The sequence below is a fragment of the Danio rerio genome, chromosome 2 (assembly GCF_049306965.1).
Source record: "Danio rerio strain Tuebingen ecotype United States chromosome 2, GRCz12tu, whole genome shotgun sequence".
Lineage (NCBI taxonomy): Eukaryota > Metazoa > Chordata > Actinopteri > Cypriniformes > Danionidae > Danio > Danio rerio.
Genome location: NC_133177.1, coordinates 2092049 through 2110416, shown reverse-complemented (window position 1 = coordinate 2110416; position 18368 = coordinate 2092049). Strand labels below are relative to the sequence as shown.

General features: G+C 35.7%; 2 protein-coding genes and 1 long non-coding RNA gene across 9 annotated transcripts in view; 1 reads left to right on the top strand and 2 right to left on the bottom strand.

Moving 5' to 3' along the window:
* The window catches only part of mcoln3a (mucolipin TRP cation channel 3a), a 28218-nt gene extending 24053 nt beyond the window's left edge, over nt 1–4165 (bottom strand). For all 4 annotated transcript variants that reach the window (XM_021466658.3, XM_003197815.7, XM_073922398.1 and 1 more), the window contains exon 1: nt 3906–4165. In XM_021466658.3, coding sequence (XP_021322333.1) covers nt 3906–4088 — 183 coding nt within the window. In that variant the 5' untranslated portion in view covers nt 4089–4165. The remainder of the gene's footprint in view (nt 1–3905) is intronic.
* LOC137487357 (uncharacterized) overlaps nt 1–8771 on the top strand; it is a 34202-nt gene extending 25431 nt beyond the window's left edge. Inside the window, exon 3 of the long non-coding RNA XR_011005885.2 lies at nt 8187–8771. This is a non-coding gene — a long non-coding RNA (uncharacterized lncRNA). The remainder of the gene's footprint in view (nt 1–8186) is intronic.
* On the bottom strand, nt 8643–17652 carry bcl10 (BCL10 immune signaling adaptor). 4 transcript variants are annotated; one of them, XR_012390131.1, is made up of 4 exons: nt 17423–17652; nt 14345–14633; nt 10923–11866; nt 9572–10794 (listed from the first exon to the last, which is right to left on the bottom strand). XR_012390131.1 is itself a non-coding variant. In XM_002660692.7 (3 exons), exons 1-3 carry the CDS (start codon nt 17471–17473, stop codon nt 11481–11483), a joined length of 726 nt encoding a protein of 241 aa, XP_002660738.1. In that variant the 5' UTR covers nt 17474–17652; the 3' UTR covers nt 8643–11480. The 4 variants fall into 4 exon arrangements, 2 of the variants coding, with proteins under 2 accessions (XP_002660738.1, XP_021322328.1); XR_012390134.1 differs by lacking the exon at nt 17423–17652 and adding an exon at nt 14760–14862 and having other exon boundaries at nt 10567–10794; XM_002660692.7 differs by having other exon boundaries at nt 8643–11866.
* Between the last annotated feature and the right edge of the window lie 716 nt (nt 17653–18368).

Genomic DNA, 18368 nt, shown 5'->3' with positions numbered 1-18368 from the left:
AGGTGATTAAATGATGACAGACGTTTCATTTTTGCGTGAACTTTCCCTTTAAATACAGCGAACTGAAATCCTTTACAAGTTACAAACCTTTTCCAAGTTTCTTCTGTTGAACACAAAAGTAGATATTTTGAAGAATGTTAGAAACCGGTAACCATTGACTTCCATAGATGAAACAAATAAACAAAGGTTTACAAGTTTACAGCATTCTTTAAAACATCTTCTTTTGTGTTTAACAGAAGAAACTCCCAAATGTTTGAAACAAGTGGTGGATTAGTAAATAATAATAGGAGAATATTCATTTTTGAGTGGACTAACCCTTTAAGTTAAATCAAATATACAGAGAAATGAAATCCTTTACAAGTTCCAAACCTTTACAAGTTTTTTTTTTTTCTTCTGTTGAGCACAAAAGAAGATATTTCGAATAATGATAGAAACCGGTAACTATTGACTTTCATGGTACAAAAAAAAAAAAATTAACAGCATTCTTCAAAACATCTTCTTTTGTGTTCAGCAGAAAAAAAGAAACCCATAAAGGTTTGAAACGAGTGGAGGATTAGTGAATAATGACAAAATGTTAACTTTTGCCTGAACTAACCCTTTAAACTAAATCAAATATATCATGAAATTAAATCCTTTACAAGTTACATATTTACAAGTTTTATTCTTGTTGAACACAAAAGAAGATATTTTTAAGAATGCTCGAAACCGGTAACCATTGACTTCCATAGTACAAAAAAAAAAAAGGTTTACAGCATTCTTTAAAACATCTTCTTTTGTTTTCGACAGAAAAAACTCTTAAAGGTTTAAAAAAAGTGGAAGATTACAAAATGTTCATTTTTGGGTGAACTATCCCTTTAAATAAGATCAAATATACAGTGAAGTGAAATCCTTTACGAGTTTTTTTCTTCTGCTGAACACAAAAGAAGACATTTTGAAGAATGTTAGAAACAGGTAACCATTGATTTCCATAGATGAACAACAAACACTAAGGAAATAAATGGTTACAGGTTTACAGCATTCTTCAAAACATCTTATGTTGTGTTCAACAGAAGAAAGAAACCCATAAAGGTTTGAAACAAGTGGATGATTAGTAAATAATAACAGAATGTTCATTTTTGGGTGAACTATTGCTTTAAATCAAATCAAATATACAGTTTAATGAAATCCTTAATTTCCAAACCTTTATGAGATATTTTAATACAGAATATACTTTAGAAGGTATTTTGAAGAATGTTAGAAACCGGTAACCAGTGACTTCCAGTAACGAAAAAAAAAACCTATTAAAGTAAATAGTTACAGGTTTCCAGCATTTTTCAAAACATCTTCTTGTGTGTTCAACAGAAGGAAGAAACTCATGAAGCTTTTAATAAACAGGAGAGTAAATGGTGACAGAATTTTCATTTTTGGATGAACTAGCACTTTAAATCTAATCAAATGGAATCCCTAGTAAAATAAACGCAAATAAATGGTCAAAGATTTGCAACATTCTTCAAAACATCTTCTTTTGTGTTCAACAGAAGAAAGCATCTCTTAAAGGTTTAAACAAGTAGAAGATTAGTAAATAATAACAGAAGGTTCATTTTTGGGTGAATCCATTTAAATAAAATCAAATATACCGTGAACTGAAATCCTTTACCAGATTTTTTTCTTCTGCAGAACACAAAAGAAGATATTTTGAAGAATGTTGGAAATCTGTAACCATTGACTTTCAGTGTTTGTTTTTTTCTACTGAATGTCAATAGTTATCGTTTTCTAACATTCTTCAAAATATCTTCTAAAATATCTACTAAATCAAAATATCTCGTAAAGGTTTGTAACTCATAAAGGATTTCATTTCACTGTATATTTAATTTGATTTAAAGGGAGAGTTCACCCAAAAAAACGAACATTCTGTTATTATTTACTAATCCTCCACTTATTTTGGAAACAAAAGAAGATATTTTGAAGAATGTTTGAAACCTGTAACCATTGTCCTCCATAGTAAAAAAAAAAAAAGATTTACAGCATTTTTTAAAACATCTTCTTTTGTGTTTGACAGAAGAAACTCATAACAAGTGGAGGATTATAGCAGAATGTTTGTTTTTGAGTGAACTAACCCTTTAAATAAAATCAAATATACCGTGAACTGAAATCCTTTACCAGATTTTTTCTTCTGCTGAACACAAAAGAAGATATTTTGAAGAATGTTGGAAATCTGTAACCATTGACTTTCAGTGCTTTTTTTTCTACTGAATGTCAATGGTTATCGTTTTCTAACATTCTTCAAAATATCTTCTAAAATATCTACTAAATCAAAATGACTCGTAAAGGTTTGTAACTCATAAAGGATTTTATTTCACTGTATATTTAATTTGATTTAAAGGGAGAGTTCACCCAAAAAAACGAACATTGTTATTATTTACTAATCCTCCACTTATTTTGGAAACAAAAGAAGATATTTGGAAGAATGTTTGAAACCTGTAACCATTGCCCTCCATAGTAAAAAAAAAAAAGATTTACAGCATTTTTTAAAACATCTTCTTTTGTGTTTGACAGAAGAAACTCATAACAAGTGGAGGATTATAGCAGAATGTTTGTTTTTGAGTGAACTAACCCTTTAAATAAAATCAAATATACCGTGAACTGAAATCCTTTACCAGATTTTTTCTTCTGCTGAACACAAAAGAAGATATTTTGAAGAATGTTGGAAATCTGTAACCATTGACTTTCAGTGCTTTTTTTTTCTACTGAATGTCAATGGTTATCGTTTTCTAACATTCTTCAAAATATCTTCTAAAATATCTACTAAATCAAAATGACTCGTAAAGGTTTGTAACTCATAAAGGATTTTATTTCACTGTATATTTAATTTGATTTAAAGGGAGAGTTCACCCAAAAACTAACATTCTGTTATTATTCACTAATCCTCCACTTGTTTCAAATCTTTCATTTGTTGAAAACAACAGAAGATATTTTGAAGAATGTTTGAAACCTGTAACCATTGACTTCTATAGTACAAAAAAGGTCTACAGCATTCTTTAAAACATCTTCTTTTGTGTTCGACAGAAGAAACTCATAACAAGTGGAGGATTAGTAAATAATAACAGAATGTTTGTTTTTGAGTGAACTAACCCTTTAAATCAGCGGTTCTCAAACTTTTTTCTATCAAGTACCACCTTAGAAAAACATTGTCTTTCCAAGTACCACCAAAATGAGCAGCATTGAAATACCGTAGCGTAGTTGGACCAGTAAAGCAGCTAAAACTCTGCACAGTTAAAAAAACCTGGCAGATTACCTCAGAAATATAGCCTATATAATATATAGCATATTATATACATCATTTTTAATAAATTTTGAATTATATGTAGCATGTATATGACATATTTCATTCCTCCGCGTACCACTAGAAGGTAGCCCGCGTACTACTAGTGGTACACGTACCACAGTTTGAGAACCACTTTAAATCAAATCAAATAAACATGCCCTGCTGAAAAATCCAGCTTAAACCAGCCTAGGCGGGTTGGCTGGTTTTAGCTGGTCGACCAGGCTGGTTTTAGAGGGGTTTTGGCCACTTCCAGGCTGGTTTCCAGCCATTTCCAGCCTGGTCTTAGCTGGTCAGGCTGGAAAATGACCAGCTAAATCCAGCTAAAACCAGCTTGACCAGCCTGCTTTAAGCTGGATATAGCTGGTTTTGGCTGGACTCCCAGCCTGGCTAGGCTGGTCAAGCTGGTTTTAGCTGGTCATCTCCCAGCCTGACCAGCTAAGACCAGGCTGGAAATGGCTGAAAACCAGCCTGGAAGTGGCCAAAACCCCTCTAAAACCAGCCTGGTCGACCAGCTAAAACCAGCCAACCAGCCTAGGCTGGTTTAAGCTGGATTTTTCAGCAGTTCAGTGAAATGAAACAGAGTGTATTAAATCACACACACCTGAACGGTAATAATGACAATCTTGAGTATCTGCAGCATCATCTTCCATGGTATCCGTCCTCTAGTGCTGTATTTCTGACACGGACTCATGAAGAAATACTTGAGTTTTCTCCTTAAGCTTTCCACACACTCCGGGTCCAGAAGTGTTGCGCTTTCATGAGTGTGTGACGCTCGGTCAGACATTGTGCCACTCGCTGACAGTCAGAAAATCACACTGACTCTCTCACACACACACACACACATGCAGCGTGTCCACATTTGAGGAACTGAAGCTGCTGTCTTCCACTTTTCAGACTGGTGGAGCCAGAGCTGACAGAAGTTTATCAGATAAAGTCACATTGTTTTACTTCATCAGATGAAGTGTGCACTGCTGATAACACCTTTCAGAGCAGGTTGTGCCGCATTCACTAAACTCTGACTTTTGTTGCTGGTTCAAACCAGTGGCGCAAAAATGGGGTATGCAGTATATGCGGCGCATAGGGGCGCCACACATGGGGGGCGCCATTGTGCCAAAACTATTTTTGAAATTATTCATATTAAAAGTTTCAAATAATATATATATATATTGTTAAAAATGTTTATTTAGCATTTTATACGCGTATAATATTGTATTTTATTAAATTTTTTTATTTTATTTTATTTTATTTAAAAATTATTCCACCCCTCCCCCCATTTTTCATACCATATACATATTTTTATGAATTTATTATGTATCATATTGATTCATCAGGCCTTTTGATAACTTCTTAGCTCAAAACTATTTTAATTGTAGCTACAAACAAAGTTATAACATTTCAATTAAATAGAACATTTCACACAGTTTGTTTCTGTTTTTTTTACACTAAACATTTGACAGTCTTTTTTATTTCACTTTTAGCAGTTTCAGTCAATTGTTCAAGCAAAGACAGACCTAACCCTTCTCACAGTATGCATGTGAGAAGTAATTACAATGTTCTTTTGCCCTGTAGGACTCCCATGTCTATCATTTTGTTTAGACAAATGTAGTACAAAAAGTCCAAAAGCAAGGCTAGCCAAGGTGCTATAATCATTTAGTGAGGGAAAATTAAACTGAGAAGAAATTTGGGGTGGTATGAGATGCATTTCTTTGCGACTTAACATGCTTAATGTAATTATACCTTTTAGTACTTCAAAAAATACAGTTTCGCAGTTCTGAACACAACTGAAATAGTATGAAGCATATTGATATCTTTATGAAAAAATATCTTTAATTTATTGATGGAAATATTTTCCACATTTTATCACTTAAATGTTTTAAAATATAGTTGGATTGAAGGGGGGCCTGCAAAAGTTGAATCCGCATACCCATCAGTAAATGTGCCGTTGCGCCCCTGGTTCAAACCACTTGAAGCAGCACAACTCCTTTGCTTTGCTTTGTAACAATTCTTTCATGTTCAATCCATTGAAATTTGCCTTAAATGTGAGCTTAATTAATTTGTGTAGGAACAATATGAAGGTATATTATGTGGAACCCTGCATTTTTTTATACTGTGACCAAAGAGCAAGAGGTGACACTCAATAGAGCCTTCCATTGCAGCAGCAGCGCCCAGCAACAGCCCTGCCATTCCGCCATTTTGGAGTGAAAGCGATCGGCTGTCCATTGGATCTTATTGCTGTCATGATGGCGAGGAGCTGCTTTGTTTTTTATTTATTTATTTAAAAACCGCTTTAAAGCTGATATACAACCTGAAAGACAACAATACAACACTTACCATCACAATCATCAGCACTTTTAATAGTTTATTACAGACTTATACCGTTGTTCAATTGGAGTTTTCATAGCAAAATGACTGTTGCGCCATCTAGTGGCTGTTTCCCAAATTGCACTAGAGCGTCGCCTCTTGGTGATTCTATGCTCTCCCTACCGAAAAAAAAAACTGCTTAAACCAGCCTAGGCTGGTTGGCGGGTTTTAGCTGGTCGACCAGCCTGGTTTTAGAGGGGTTTTGGCCATTTCTATGCTGGTTTCCAGCCATTTCCAGGCTGGGAGGTGACCAGCTAAAACTAGCTTGACAAGCCTAGCCAGGTTGGAAGCTGGTTTTAGCTGGTCATTTTCAATTCTGACCAGCTAAGATCAGGCTGGAAATGGCTGGGAACCAGCCTGGAAATGGCCAAAACCCCTCTAAAAGCAGGCTGGTTGACCAGCTAAAACCCGCCTAGACTGATTTAAGTTAGATTGTTTAGCAGGGCTTTGCTGTGACACTGTAAATAATGCTGGGTTCCACACAATTCCTTCCTGTTGTCCCAACAAAAGCTCACTTTTAAAGGTTCAGGACACCCCGGAGAACTTTTTTTTTTATATTAGCAGATGTGTGTGTGTTGAGCATCAGTTAAGACGATGTTAGCACCTGTCAGCTTTAATTGTGGGGAAAACTGGATAATTTTGAGCTTTTGTCAGCTAATTTCAGCTTCCGGGTTTAAAATGATTTTTGGGGCGGGATCAAAATCGGCGACGTAGTGCAGAACTGCAAGTGCAATGATGAAGCGTCGGTTTCTCATTATTATTCATAGCGGAGTTTTCTTATCCTATGAGAAGAGCCGGCTGCTGAATTATTCATGAGACCTGCCAGACCTGCCAGTGTCAAGCCCGAGCTGAGAGACACGGAAACCACGGCACAGTATTTAGCCGTTTATGAAGGCTCATATGCGTTTGTTTCCATCATCCACGGGGTTTGTTGCATGCTTTCCTCCGCGATCTTGTCAGGGCCGATCATACAGCAAAGCTGTGTTTGTGCTGCTAGCATTTTTGTCGGGAGAGCAGCACGAGAATTGGAGAATGGGGGACGCTGTATTTTATCAGGAGTTCGTTCACATTCAGACACATCGCCATGCTGCTGTGTTTGCCTAAATCCTCCAGATTACCAGCAGGGTTAATGGTTAAAATAGACGGGTCAGGAGACCTGCTGCACTGAGTCTGCTGGATACGGGGATTGAGGTAGAGTCCTCATTTATAGTGTTTGCATGAACACGATTATCTTTATAATGATATAAATTGTGGTTGTCTGTATATGAAATTACGAATAACAAATGTAGCAGGGCATTAAATCACTGTTCATTTCTTTGCATTTTAACTTTGTAAACTATAAACTCATGCGTCTCCTCTTTGTGTCTCATTTTGTGAGCTAACTGACAACAGCAGTTATTCGCTCCCCTTCTCCCCTGCTGGCCACGCCCACTCCTGCCCTATGCTCGCGGAGCTCCACGCCCATTAATCATGCATCTTTTGAAAAAATTCTGAAGTAGACTTTAACCGAAAGAGGGGGTGTCATGACCCTTTAAGGTGGATTTAAATTGATCGAACATAAAAGAAATTTAAGTTACAAAACACAGGTAAAGGACAAAAGAAGGCGTCGTTTTATGAGTGCAGGTCTGTGTGATTGAACAACATCTAAAAAAATAAATAAATAAATAAATAAATAAATAAATAAATATATATATATATATATATATATATATATATATATATATATATATATATATATATATATATATATATATATATATATATATATATATATATATATGTGTGTGTGTGTGTGGATACACTTTACTGTGTATTAACCCTTCTGTTGTCTTAGAATTTTGTATACACTACCTGACAAAAGTCCAGGGGTCACCAACCCTGTTCCTGGAGAGCTGCCTTCCTGCAGAATTCAGACCCAAACCTTATCAAACACACCTGAACCAATTAATAGTACCTAAAGCAGCACTTGATAATTACAAACAGGTGTGTTTGGTCAGGGTTGCAACTGAAATGTGCCGGAAGGTAGCTCTCCAGGAAGGGTCTAGTCCACGGGTGTCAAACTCAGTTCCTGGAGGGCCGCAGCTCTGCACAGTTTAGTTCCAACCCTAATTAAACACACCAGATCAAACTAATCGAGTCCTTCAGGCTTGTTTAAAACCTACAGGTAAGTGTGTTGGAGCAGGGTTGGAACTAAACTGTGCAGAGCTTCGGCCCTCCAGTAATTCAGTTTGACACCCCTGGTCTAGTCGCTGATCCCACTCTGGTAGTATAATACACACTTTAGTATAATATAGCATACAGTTGTAAAACCACAGTATTGTGTCATATTACTATACTTGTTTTATCACCATAGGAACTATAGTATCACCACAACAGTACTTTACAATAGCATGGTTCAAAAACACTACAGTATTTACTTTAACTAGTATTTCCATGCTATTCTTTATGTCCAAATAGTCCTGGAAAAAGAATTTTAAATGCATTATTATTATTATTATTATTATTATTATTATTATTGTAGGACACCGGCCCCCCAGGACTGAGTTTGGACACCCCTGGCCTAGACTGTGTGTGCCTGCAACGTGTGGGTCTGCAGCTGGATATTATTGGGAAGCTCTGGGGCTGGCTGACTGAAACTACAAGTCTGTGTGCATACACCCCATTGACAATACTAATTATTCAAGAGGAGCATGAGCTCAGGAATATTATTGTACACCTAAAACAGCTTCAGCAGCTAGCAACATAAGAATTACTCATCCCTGCACTGATTTTACTTCTGCTATTACTCAGAGTACTCAGCATGGTGTGCTGAGCTCAAATGGATTAATCCACCCACAACTCAACCACTACTCTGCGTAACCACAACAACTTCAGCATCACAGAAACAATATCAGACACTTACAGATCTTTCTGTTTACTATAAGAATACTTAATTCCCAAATTTACACACAACAAAAGACACGACGAAAGAAGAAACTGTTATTTATAATGATTTATAATGATTAATTAAGCACATTTAACCCGCATAAAGCATGTTTTAAACTCTTAAACCTTCAAAATACAGTGTTTTTCTTTTAAATGTACATTTTAAGAGATGTGACCATTTTAAAAATACATATAAAAAATATGAATAAACCACGAGGCATCAAAAATATGTCTTTCAATAATTTCCGTAAGATTATATCATGTTATCATATCAATTAATGAAGATAAATGATGAATACACACAGTGGTGTAAAGCAACTAACTGCAAATACTCAAATTACTGTAATTAATTACTTTTTCTCAGGAATTGTAGTTTTAAAAATGTGTATTTTACTCTCACTTGAGTACATGTTTAGCGCTGCATCTGTACTTTTACTCTACTTTCTCTCGTTCTGCAGTCAATACTTTATTTTTTCTTGTCTATGAGGATTAGAATAATCAGTCCTGTGAGTCCAATCAAATCACACATAGAAGGTAAATCACATCATGATGAACTACCTCAACACATGTGCGATTTATAAATGCAGCAAACTGTTTGAAAGCATTAAAAGTGTCCGAGAAAATGTCCAAAACGTTAACACGCGTTGACCCAGAGACTGTTTAGATGATGTCACTGATGAGAAGATGACGGATGTTTACTGTATGGGGACCGAAATGGCCTTAAACACCCAGCAAGCACAAGACATCAACATGACGTCACATTGACGTTGTACCCCAATCCGCTTATTAAGTGTGACGTCACGCGAAGCGGCTTCCGGGTCCAATCGCTCTATTCAACTGAATGGGGAGACTCATGAAATGGTAATAATAAACGTTTACAAAGCGATTTAAGGCTTTCGAAAATCACGATCGTAATATATATATGTCCATGCCTAATATCCAATGGCCAGAAAGTGATTATTTTTTATAAATTGTTAAAAGTTTTGGTATTTGTTATGCAGCAAGTCCAGAGATTGTTGTGTACACTATGACTTTATGTAAAATTAACTTTAATGTTTGACAGGAATAAAACGTGATCATAAACGAATGATTTCTCCACTCAGATGAGTGGCGACTTGGACACGGAAACAGTATTACATACGTCACAAACACGTCACCACTTAACAAGCGGATGTCGTGGGGACGCTGCATTTTGTTTGGTATTTACTATGATCTTCTATGTAAAGCTACTTTGACACAATTTACATTGTAAAAGCGCTATACAAATAAAGGGGAATTAAGTTAAAATGAAAATCGGGTTGACGTCAGAACTCAATGTCAGACCAACGTCAATGTCCAACCGAAACCCAACCAAATATCAACGTCTAATGATGTCACAGCTTGAAGTTGTGTGAACGTTATCACTATGACGTCTATCAGATGTTGGATTTTGGTTGCCATCCCTAATGAACAAATATCAGTATTAGACGTCAATATGATGTTGGTTTAAGATGTTGGCTCGACGTTGGATTTTGGTCACTTTCTAACACAACCTAAATTCAACCAAATATCAACCTCATTTAACGTTGTTATTAGACATCAAAATAACGTTATCTTTAGACGTTGGCTAGACATTGAATTTTGGTCACTTGACATCACAACCTAAATCTAACCTAATATTAACGTCCCATGACGTTTTGTGCCTGCTGGACACTACAGAATGGCACTACAGAATGTTACGTGTACACACATCTACAAATTACGTATAAATGTATCAGCTTTTTACAGCGTAATGCTCACTATTCACTACTCATGAGTACTTTTAAAAGGGCTACTTTTTACTTATACTTTGAGTAATATTTACATCAGATACTTTTACTCTACTTACACTACATTTTTAGGCAAGTAGTGGTACTTTTAGTTGAGTATGATTTTTCAGTATACTCTTTCCACCACTGAATACACCTGACAAAACAGGGCCGCCTGAAACATTCATCACTTCATCATCTGAAAGAGAAATTCAGTGATTTTATTTGAGTAATATTTTTGCTTTTTAAATATTTAACTATATAGGTAATGGTTAAGATTGGTCACTTACAGAATGTTGCAACTCACATGAATGAAATACTATAGTAATTAATAGTAAAAAAATACTATCATACTACACCACAGGTGTCAAACTCAGTTCCTGGAGGGCCGCAGCTCTGCACAGTTTAGTCCCAACCCTAATTAAACACACCTGATCAAACTAATCGAGTCCTTCAGGCTTGTTTGAAACCTACAGGTAAGTGTGTTGGAGCAGGGTTGGAACTAAACTGTGCAGGGCTTCGGCCCTCCAGGAATTGAGTTTGACATCCCTGAACTACACTAAGGATTATTCATTCATTCATTTTCTTTTCGGCTTTGACCCTTTATTAAGGGTCACCACAGTGGAATGAACCGCCAACTTGTCCAGCATATGTTTTATGCAGCGGATGCCCTTCCAGCTGCAACCCATCACTGGGAAACACCCATAAACTCTCATTCACACAAACACACTACGGACAATTTAGCCTACCCAATTCCCCTATAGCGAATGTGTTTGGACAGTGGGGGAAACCGGAGCACCCGGAGGAAACCCACACGAACATGGGGAGAACATGCAAACTCCACACAGAAATGCCAACTGATCCAGCCAAGGCTCGAACCAGAGACCTTCTTGCTGTGAGGCGAGAATGCTACCCACTGCGCCACCGTGCTGCCTTAGTAAACTTATAAACTATAATAAATAGTTTGCTGAATCGCGGGCTGACCAGATATAACATCAAATTTTAGCAGTTTTTAAAACAGACTTTTCCAAACCGCGGTAAACTCTGAAACCGGTTATCGTCCAATGCCTATTCACACCCTGATGGTGTTTTCTCTATGACGTTTACGGAGACAAAGAGCGCGATCGTAGCGGCTGGAAGTTAGCATCTCCGCTACTTCCAGCACTTTTACATACGCCGCCGTCCATGTCTTGCTCGTCGTTTTCCATCTCCTCGGGCAGGGCTGGAGCTCCGGGGTCTCCTGGTTTAGGAAGGATCGATGATGTGCTGGAGACGTTCATAGTACCCGAACCTCCACTCACCATTAGAGCCTCGTTCCCCCGAGTGGAGCTGTAGCGCAGGTTAAAGGATCCCGTCGCCACAGAGGACGAGGAACTGGCTTCGCCTTCAGGATGTAAACACATAGTGGAGTATTTATCATAGTCCGAGTCCATTTTGGAGAAGTCATTGGTTGCTCCTTTTGTGGTCGGGTAAGCCGAGTTGGACCCCGCTGTAATAAGTAAAAATATGAAATACATAAATAAACTGAATGGAAACTAGGGCTGGGCAATATGACAAAAAAAAATCTGAAATCATTATACAAGTCATCACATATCACGATAACAATATTTATTACACTGCTGTCTGGAATACTCGATTGTGATTGGTCAGTTGTGATATTCCAGGGTGTGTTATTCTCAGATAACAACCGCTAAATAACACAATCTCATCCAGGAACTGAGAATGTATCTGCTTGTGTATTACGCAACAGTTCTTGACTGTTTAGTGTTGTCTTGTGAATAAATCATATGTAGGTTAGTATATTCTCCATTCAGCCAGTTTTGTTTCTCTCGGCTTTGCGTTCTTGACTGTTTGGCGCCATCTAGTGTCTAAATAATGCGCAGGTTAGTGTATACTCCATCAGCTGTTTTAGTTTGTGTCAGCTTTGTGTTTTTGACTGTTTGCCGCCATCTAGTGTCTAAATAATGCACAGGTTAGTGTATACTCCATCAGCTGGTTTAGTTTCTGTCAGCTTTGTGTTTTTGACTGTTTGGGGCCATCTTGTGTCTGAATAATGCGCAGGTTAGTGTATACTCCACTAGCTGTTTTAGTTTCTGTCAGCTTTGTGTTTTTGACTGTTTGCCGCCATCTAGTGTCTGAATAATGCGCAGGTTAGTGTATACTCCATCAGCTGTTTTAGTTTCTGTCAGCTTTGTGTTTTTGACTGTTTGGCGCCATCTAGTGTCTAAATAATGCGCAGGTTAGTGTATACTCCATCAGCTGTTTTAGTTTGTGTCAGCTTTGTGTTTTTGACTGTTTGTCTTCATCTAGTGTCTAAATAATGCGCAGGTTAGTGTATACTCCATCAGCTGTTTTAGTTTGTGTCAGCTTTGTGTTTTTGACTGTTTGTCTTCATCTAGTGTCTAAATAATGCGCAGGTTAGTGTATACTCCATCAGCTGTTTTAGTTTCTGTCAGCTTTGTGTTTTTGACTGTTTGCCGCCATCTAGTGTCTGAATAATGCGCAGGTTAGTGTATACTCCATCAGCTGTTTTAGTTTCTGTCAGCTTTGTGTTTTTGACTGTTTGGCGCCATCTAGTGTCTAAATAATGCGCAGGTTAGTGTATACTCCATCAGCTGTTTTAGTTTGTGTCAGCTTTGTGTTTTTGACTGTTTGTCTTCATCTAGTGTCTAAATAATGCGCAGGTTAGTGTATACTCCATCAGCTGTTTTAGTTTGTGTCAGCTTTGTGTTTTTGACTGTTTGTCTTCATCTAGTGTCTAAATAATGCGCAGGTTAGTGTATACTCCATCAGCTGTTTTAGTTTCTGTCAGCTTTGTGTTTTTGACTGTTTGCCGCCATCTAGTGTCTGAATAATGCGCAGGTTAGTGTATACTCCATCAGCTGTTTTAGTTTCTGTCAGCTTTGTGTTTTTGACTGTTTGGCGCCATCTAGTGTCTAAATAATGCGCAGGTTAGTGTATACTCCATCAGCTGTTTTAGTTTCTGTCAGCTTTGTGTTTTTGACTGTTTGCCGCCATCTAGTGTCTGAATAATGCGCAGGTTAGTGTATACTCCATCTGCTGTTTTCATTTTTGTCCGCTTTGCGTTTAATTAACGAATTAATAAAATATTACAGCTCAGAACAATGTTATGTGTCTATTTTGGGGCAAGTAGCAATGTAATAAGCAGGATAAAGTAAATCCAGGATGGTTGTTTTCGCAGAATAAACCCTTTAGTGTTATACAGCAGTGCTCGGCTTCACGTCAGACTGTCAATAAAGCCTCTTGGGATGTATTCTGTGATAACAACCTCCTGGGTGTACTTTATCCTAAACATATCACCCAATATGTGTTTATTGTGAATATGTGGCTAGGGCTATATTTTGGGAAACCACAAAAAGTGCCTTTGCATGTGCTTGCCAGCATTTTCTAGGTAAAATGAACACTACATGGTGGTGTGATGCTGCCGACTTTTGTTCCTTTTAAAGATTTACAGCATAAAGATTTACAGGGACACATTATCAACGATAGCATCGATTTCGCATGGTTGTTAATAGATAAATGCCACAAAAATATCTCAATATAGACGGCTTTTCCAGAGTGGTCAGTTTGCTCTGTAGCTTACCTCGTACAGTGTCATACTTGGGGCGTGTAGGCAGACTTTGGACTGTTTTAGAAACCAGGTAAAAACAAATAAGCAATGTAAAACCATGGTAAAAGAATGTTCCAGCAATGCTCTTTTCTCTACTCGTTTGCATCTAAAAACACTATCGTTGAGTTTAGGGAGGAGGTGTATGGGTCAGTAATATATTATGCCCAACAAGCTGATCAGCTTCTCACATAAATGACATGTATGAGAAAAAATAGCTCAGTCACATATTTGAGATTTGCAAAAATGTAGATGGCGCCCTCTAGTGGACTTGTCAACACAAGCTGCAAGCAGGTGTCAGCGGAATAAGAAAAGCTTTTTAACCCTGTAAAGAGTTACCTTTTAAAGCCTCCAGGCGCTCGTTTTTGACCCGCTGCACCTCGTCTGTGATCCTGGCGATGATAAAGTTGAGCGTTCGGCCCCATTTGATGGACTCGATGAGCATGTCCAGGCCGCGAGGGTTTTCTGCCAGGATGTCCAGCAGTTTGCTGGTGCGTTTCCCTCTGGTGGTCCTGCAGCTGATCTCCTCCGTGTCTTCCCTGGTCAGGATCTTCTTCGAGCGCAGATAATCAAAGTGACGGTCGGCGATGATCTTATCCACCAGGTACGGTCGCAACCTTTCTATGGCCTACGATGACAGACAAGAACTAATGATTACACACTGACAATACTGTGCAAAAGTCTTAGGCTAGTGGCAGATTGAAATAGTTAGACATTATTTTGATCATTAATTGTACTTCAACAGTGAGTTTACTTTCAGAGATGATCTGATCATCATCCAGTCTGTCTGATGGACAACTCGGTTAAGAAGAACTCTGGCTCATCTTGAAGATGCTTCCAAAAACCTACCAGCAAAGCTGTTCAAAGTTTTAGGCACTTGTGTAAAAATGCTGTAAAGTGAAGATGCTTTTAAAAATAATTGATAAATACATTTTATTTATCAATGAACCTATATTACTAAATCAATTAAACATGTGAAATGACCACACTTTGCATTTAAAACACTAAGCCCAATAGCTCATAGTTTTTCAGGGAGCTTTGCAGGGAGGCTATTATATATCAGTATTTTTGAAGCAGGGAACATTTAAGACAGGCAAAAATTATTGGGCATGTGTCAAGGATTTGATCAGAGATTAGTGTGATTTCTCTTATTCAACAAAGATAAATAAATAAATAAATAAATAAATAAATAAATAAATGAATGAATGAATGAATGAATGAATGAATGAATAAATTTGACTTGTAGGCTTGTGCTTTACATATCATTTATATACTGCTACTCTCTGTTGAATTGTAGTGTTTATTAAAAGCGTCTGCCTACTAAATAAATATCTGCTAAGTTAATAAAAGATAATTCTTTTTTATGTTTAATATAATATATTTTACTATAATACATATAGTAAAATAATATAAATATATATATAGCAAATAGTGTTTTTGAACCATACTATAGTTAAGTGTATTGAACTATATATATATATATATATATATATGTATATATATATGTATGTATATATATATATATATATATATATATATATATATATATATATATATATATATATATATATATATATATATACATACATATATATACATACATATATATATATATATATATATATATATATATATATAGTGGCAGATATATATATATAATATAATATAAAATAAATGTATATAAATAGTTTCCCAGTACTGGGTTGGGGCTGGAAGGGTATCCATAGTATAGTTGGCGGTTCATTCCACTGTGGTGACCTCTGAAATAGAGACTAAGCCGAAGGAAAATGAATTAATTAAATTTATATAAATAAATATATTTAGTAAATAGTGTTTTTGAACCGTATATTAAACGGTATAGCAAACTCTTTGTAATGAATGCTGCTTATCAACATTAAACTTATAATCTGTAATAAATACAGTAGTATACGTTAGCAGTGTATGTATAAATTTGTAAACTGTAGTGTATTGAAGTGCAATAGTTATATATAGTATTTAAAAAGAATACACACACACATATATAAGTCAGAATTATTAGCCACCTTTTGATTTTATTTTATTTTTTTAAATATTTCCCAAATGATGTTTAACAGAGCAAGGAAATTTTCACAGTATGTCTGATAATATTTTTTCTTCTAGAGAAAGTCTTATTTATTTTATTTTGGCAAGATTAAAAACAGTTATTAATTTTTTAAAAAACATTTTGGGACAAAATTACCTTTACCTTAAAATTCACCACATCAACCCAATTAAGCCTTTAAATTTCACTTTAAGCTGTATAGAAGTGTCTTGAAATATTAAAATATTAATTAAAATATTATTTACTGTCATCAAAGAGAAAATAAATTCGTTATTAGAAATAAGTTTTTAAAACTATTATGTTTAGAAATGTGATGAAACAATCTTCCCTTCATTAAACAGAAATTGGGAAAAAAAATAAACAGGGGCGCTAATAATTAAGGGGGCTAATAATTCTGACTTCAACTGTGTATATATATATATATATATATATATATATATATATATATATATATATATATATATATATATATATATATATATATATATATATATATATATTACAAGTTTCCCAATACTGGAAGGACATCCGCTGCGTGAAACCTGTGTGGCGACCTCTGAAATAGAGACTAAGCTGAAGGAAAAAAAAAAAAAAAATATATATATATATATATATATATATATATATATATATATATATATATATATATATATATATATATACTTCCCAGTACTGGAAGGGCATCCGCTGCGTAAAACATATGCTGGAAAAGTAATGTTTTTGAACTATACTATAGTTAAGTGTATTAAACTCTTTAGTGAACTCTTTATAAATGAATTTTACTTATCAATATTGAACTCATAAGCTGTTATAAATACTGTAGTATACGTTAGCAGTGTGTTATTAGTGTTACATTAGTATTGTAAGCTACTATTATGTGTAAACTGTATAGTTGTATGTATTACAGTATTGTGACATGTTTATACTGTTGTATTACCATAACAACAACAAAATTACCACAACAGATTAATTCAAGTAACGTTAGCCTACTTTAGCATTGTTCATAAACACTAATATTTGCCAGAATTAAGTTAGTCCACTGTAGTATGTTTTAATGTGGGTTTATTTAATCTCGTAGACCAATATGATTAATATGCTCGTCTTAGGTACTTCATAAAGCAGTTCACACTCTAATAAAGTGAAGTCGGAGTATAAAAACTTGACGAACTCATTTGGAAATCATTTGCTTTCAGGTTTTTACACCTGATAAACGTTTGGTTGCATCGATCAGGTTTGTGGTCAGTGCCCCTCAGCGCTTTCACTTCTACTTTTACGAAGGCATTATCTGATTAATAGATTCTCGATTTCATTAACGCGTTTTGTTTCGTTTTACTCACTTCCTTCTTTATATCGGCCATTTCGTCCTCCGTCAGGTGAGTAACATCCATCCTCTCTTTTCGTTTTGTTGTTTTTCACTACTGTTCAGTTTTTAACTCGTTCCGGTAAGAAAACGGTGCTTCAAATTCCACATCGGCGACCAGAAATCAGCCAAAATGTCCAGACACGAACTTGTTAGCACACGTTGGATCCACTCGTAGTTCTCATATAGTAAAGGGGAACTACCGGCGCTTTAACTTCCTTATTGATAGCCTACATACTTTCTGTGAATGACGCCATAACCCAGCATCACGTCATCATTTTACAGGGGAGAACTTGTAAAATTTGTAAATTATGTAATATTTTCCTTTAATTTGTGATGATGTATATACCCCTACATGTGTTTTCCAATTTAATTCTTTTTACTGTATTGGGATTGTATTTGTGCATTTTTCATACTCTGATAAAATAGTTGGGTTAAAAATACCCCAACATTAAACCCAACTATGGGGTATTTTAACTCAATGCATTGGGTTATTTTAAATACATGTTTTTTTTTCATTCTGGTATTACTCTATTACTATTACTACTATTAATTTTATAATTATGATAGTGTAAATAAATAAATGTCTCCGCTGGGTGCTAAAGACAACAATATTATTGCGTTAAGAGCTTAAATAAACTTTAGAATGCAAAAACAACATTAAGCGCACATATTAATACAGCTGTTCTGTGTCAGTTAAATCAGTTGACTGTTGAAATTAAAAATTCTAACCCAACTGGTTGAGTTATGATATAAATAACCCAACAAAGTACATACTATTTAACCCAACTGGTTGAGTTACTATTAAATAACATAATAAAGGTTAAAAATAACCCAACAAAGCACATACTATTTAACCCAACTGGTTGAGTTACTAATAAATAACATAATAAAGGTTAAAATAACCCAACAAAGCACCAAAT

What these genes read in the sequence shown, in the direction of transcription:
- bcl10 (XM_002660692.7), bottom strand. Translation starts at nt 17,473, where the DNA reads ATGGATGTTACTCACCTGACGGAGGACGAAATGGCCGATATAAAGAAG. An exon ending in TGGCCGATATAAAGAAGGAA is followed by an intron (nt 14,634 to 17,422) that starts GTGAGTAAAACG and finishes CTGTCATCGTAG; the next exon opens with GCCATAGAAAGGTTGCGACC. An exon ending in GCGCCTGGAGGCTTTAAAAG is followed by an intron (nt 11,867 to 14,344) that starts GTAACTCTTTAC and finishes TACTTATTACAG; the next exon opens with CGGGGTCCAACTCGGCTTAC.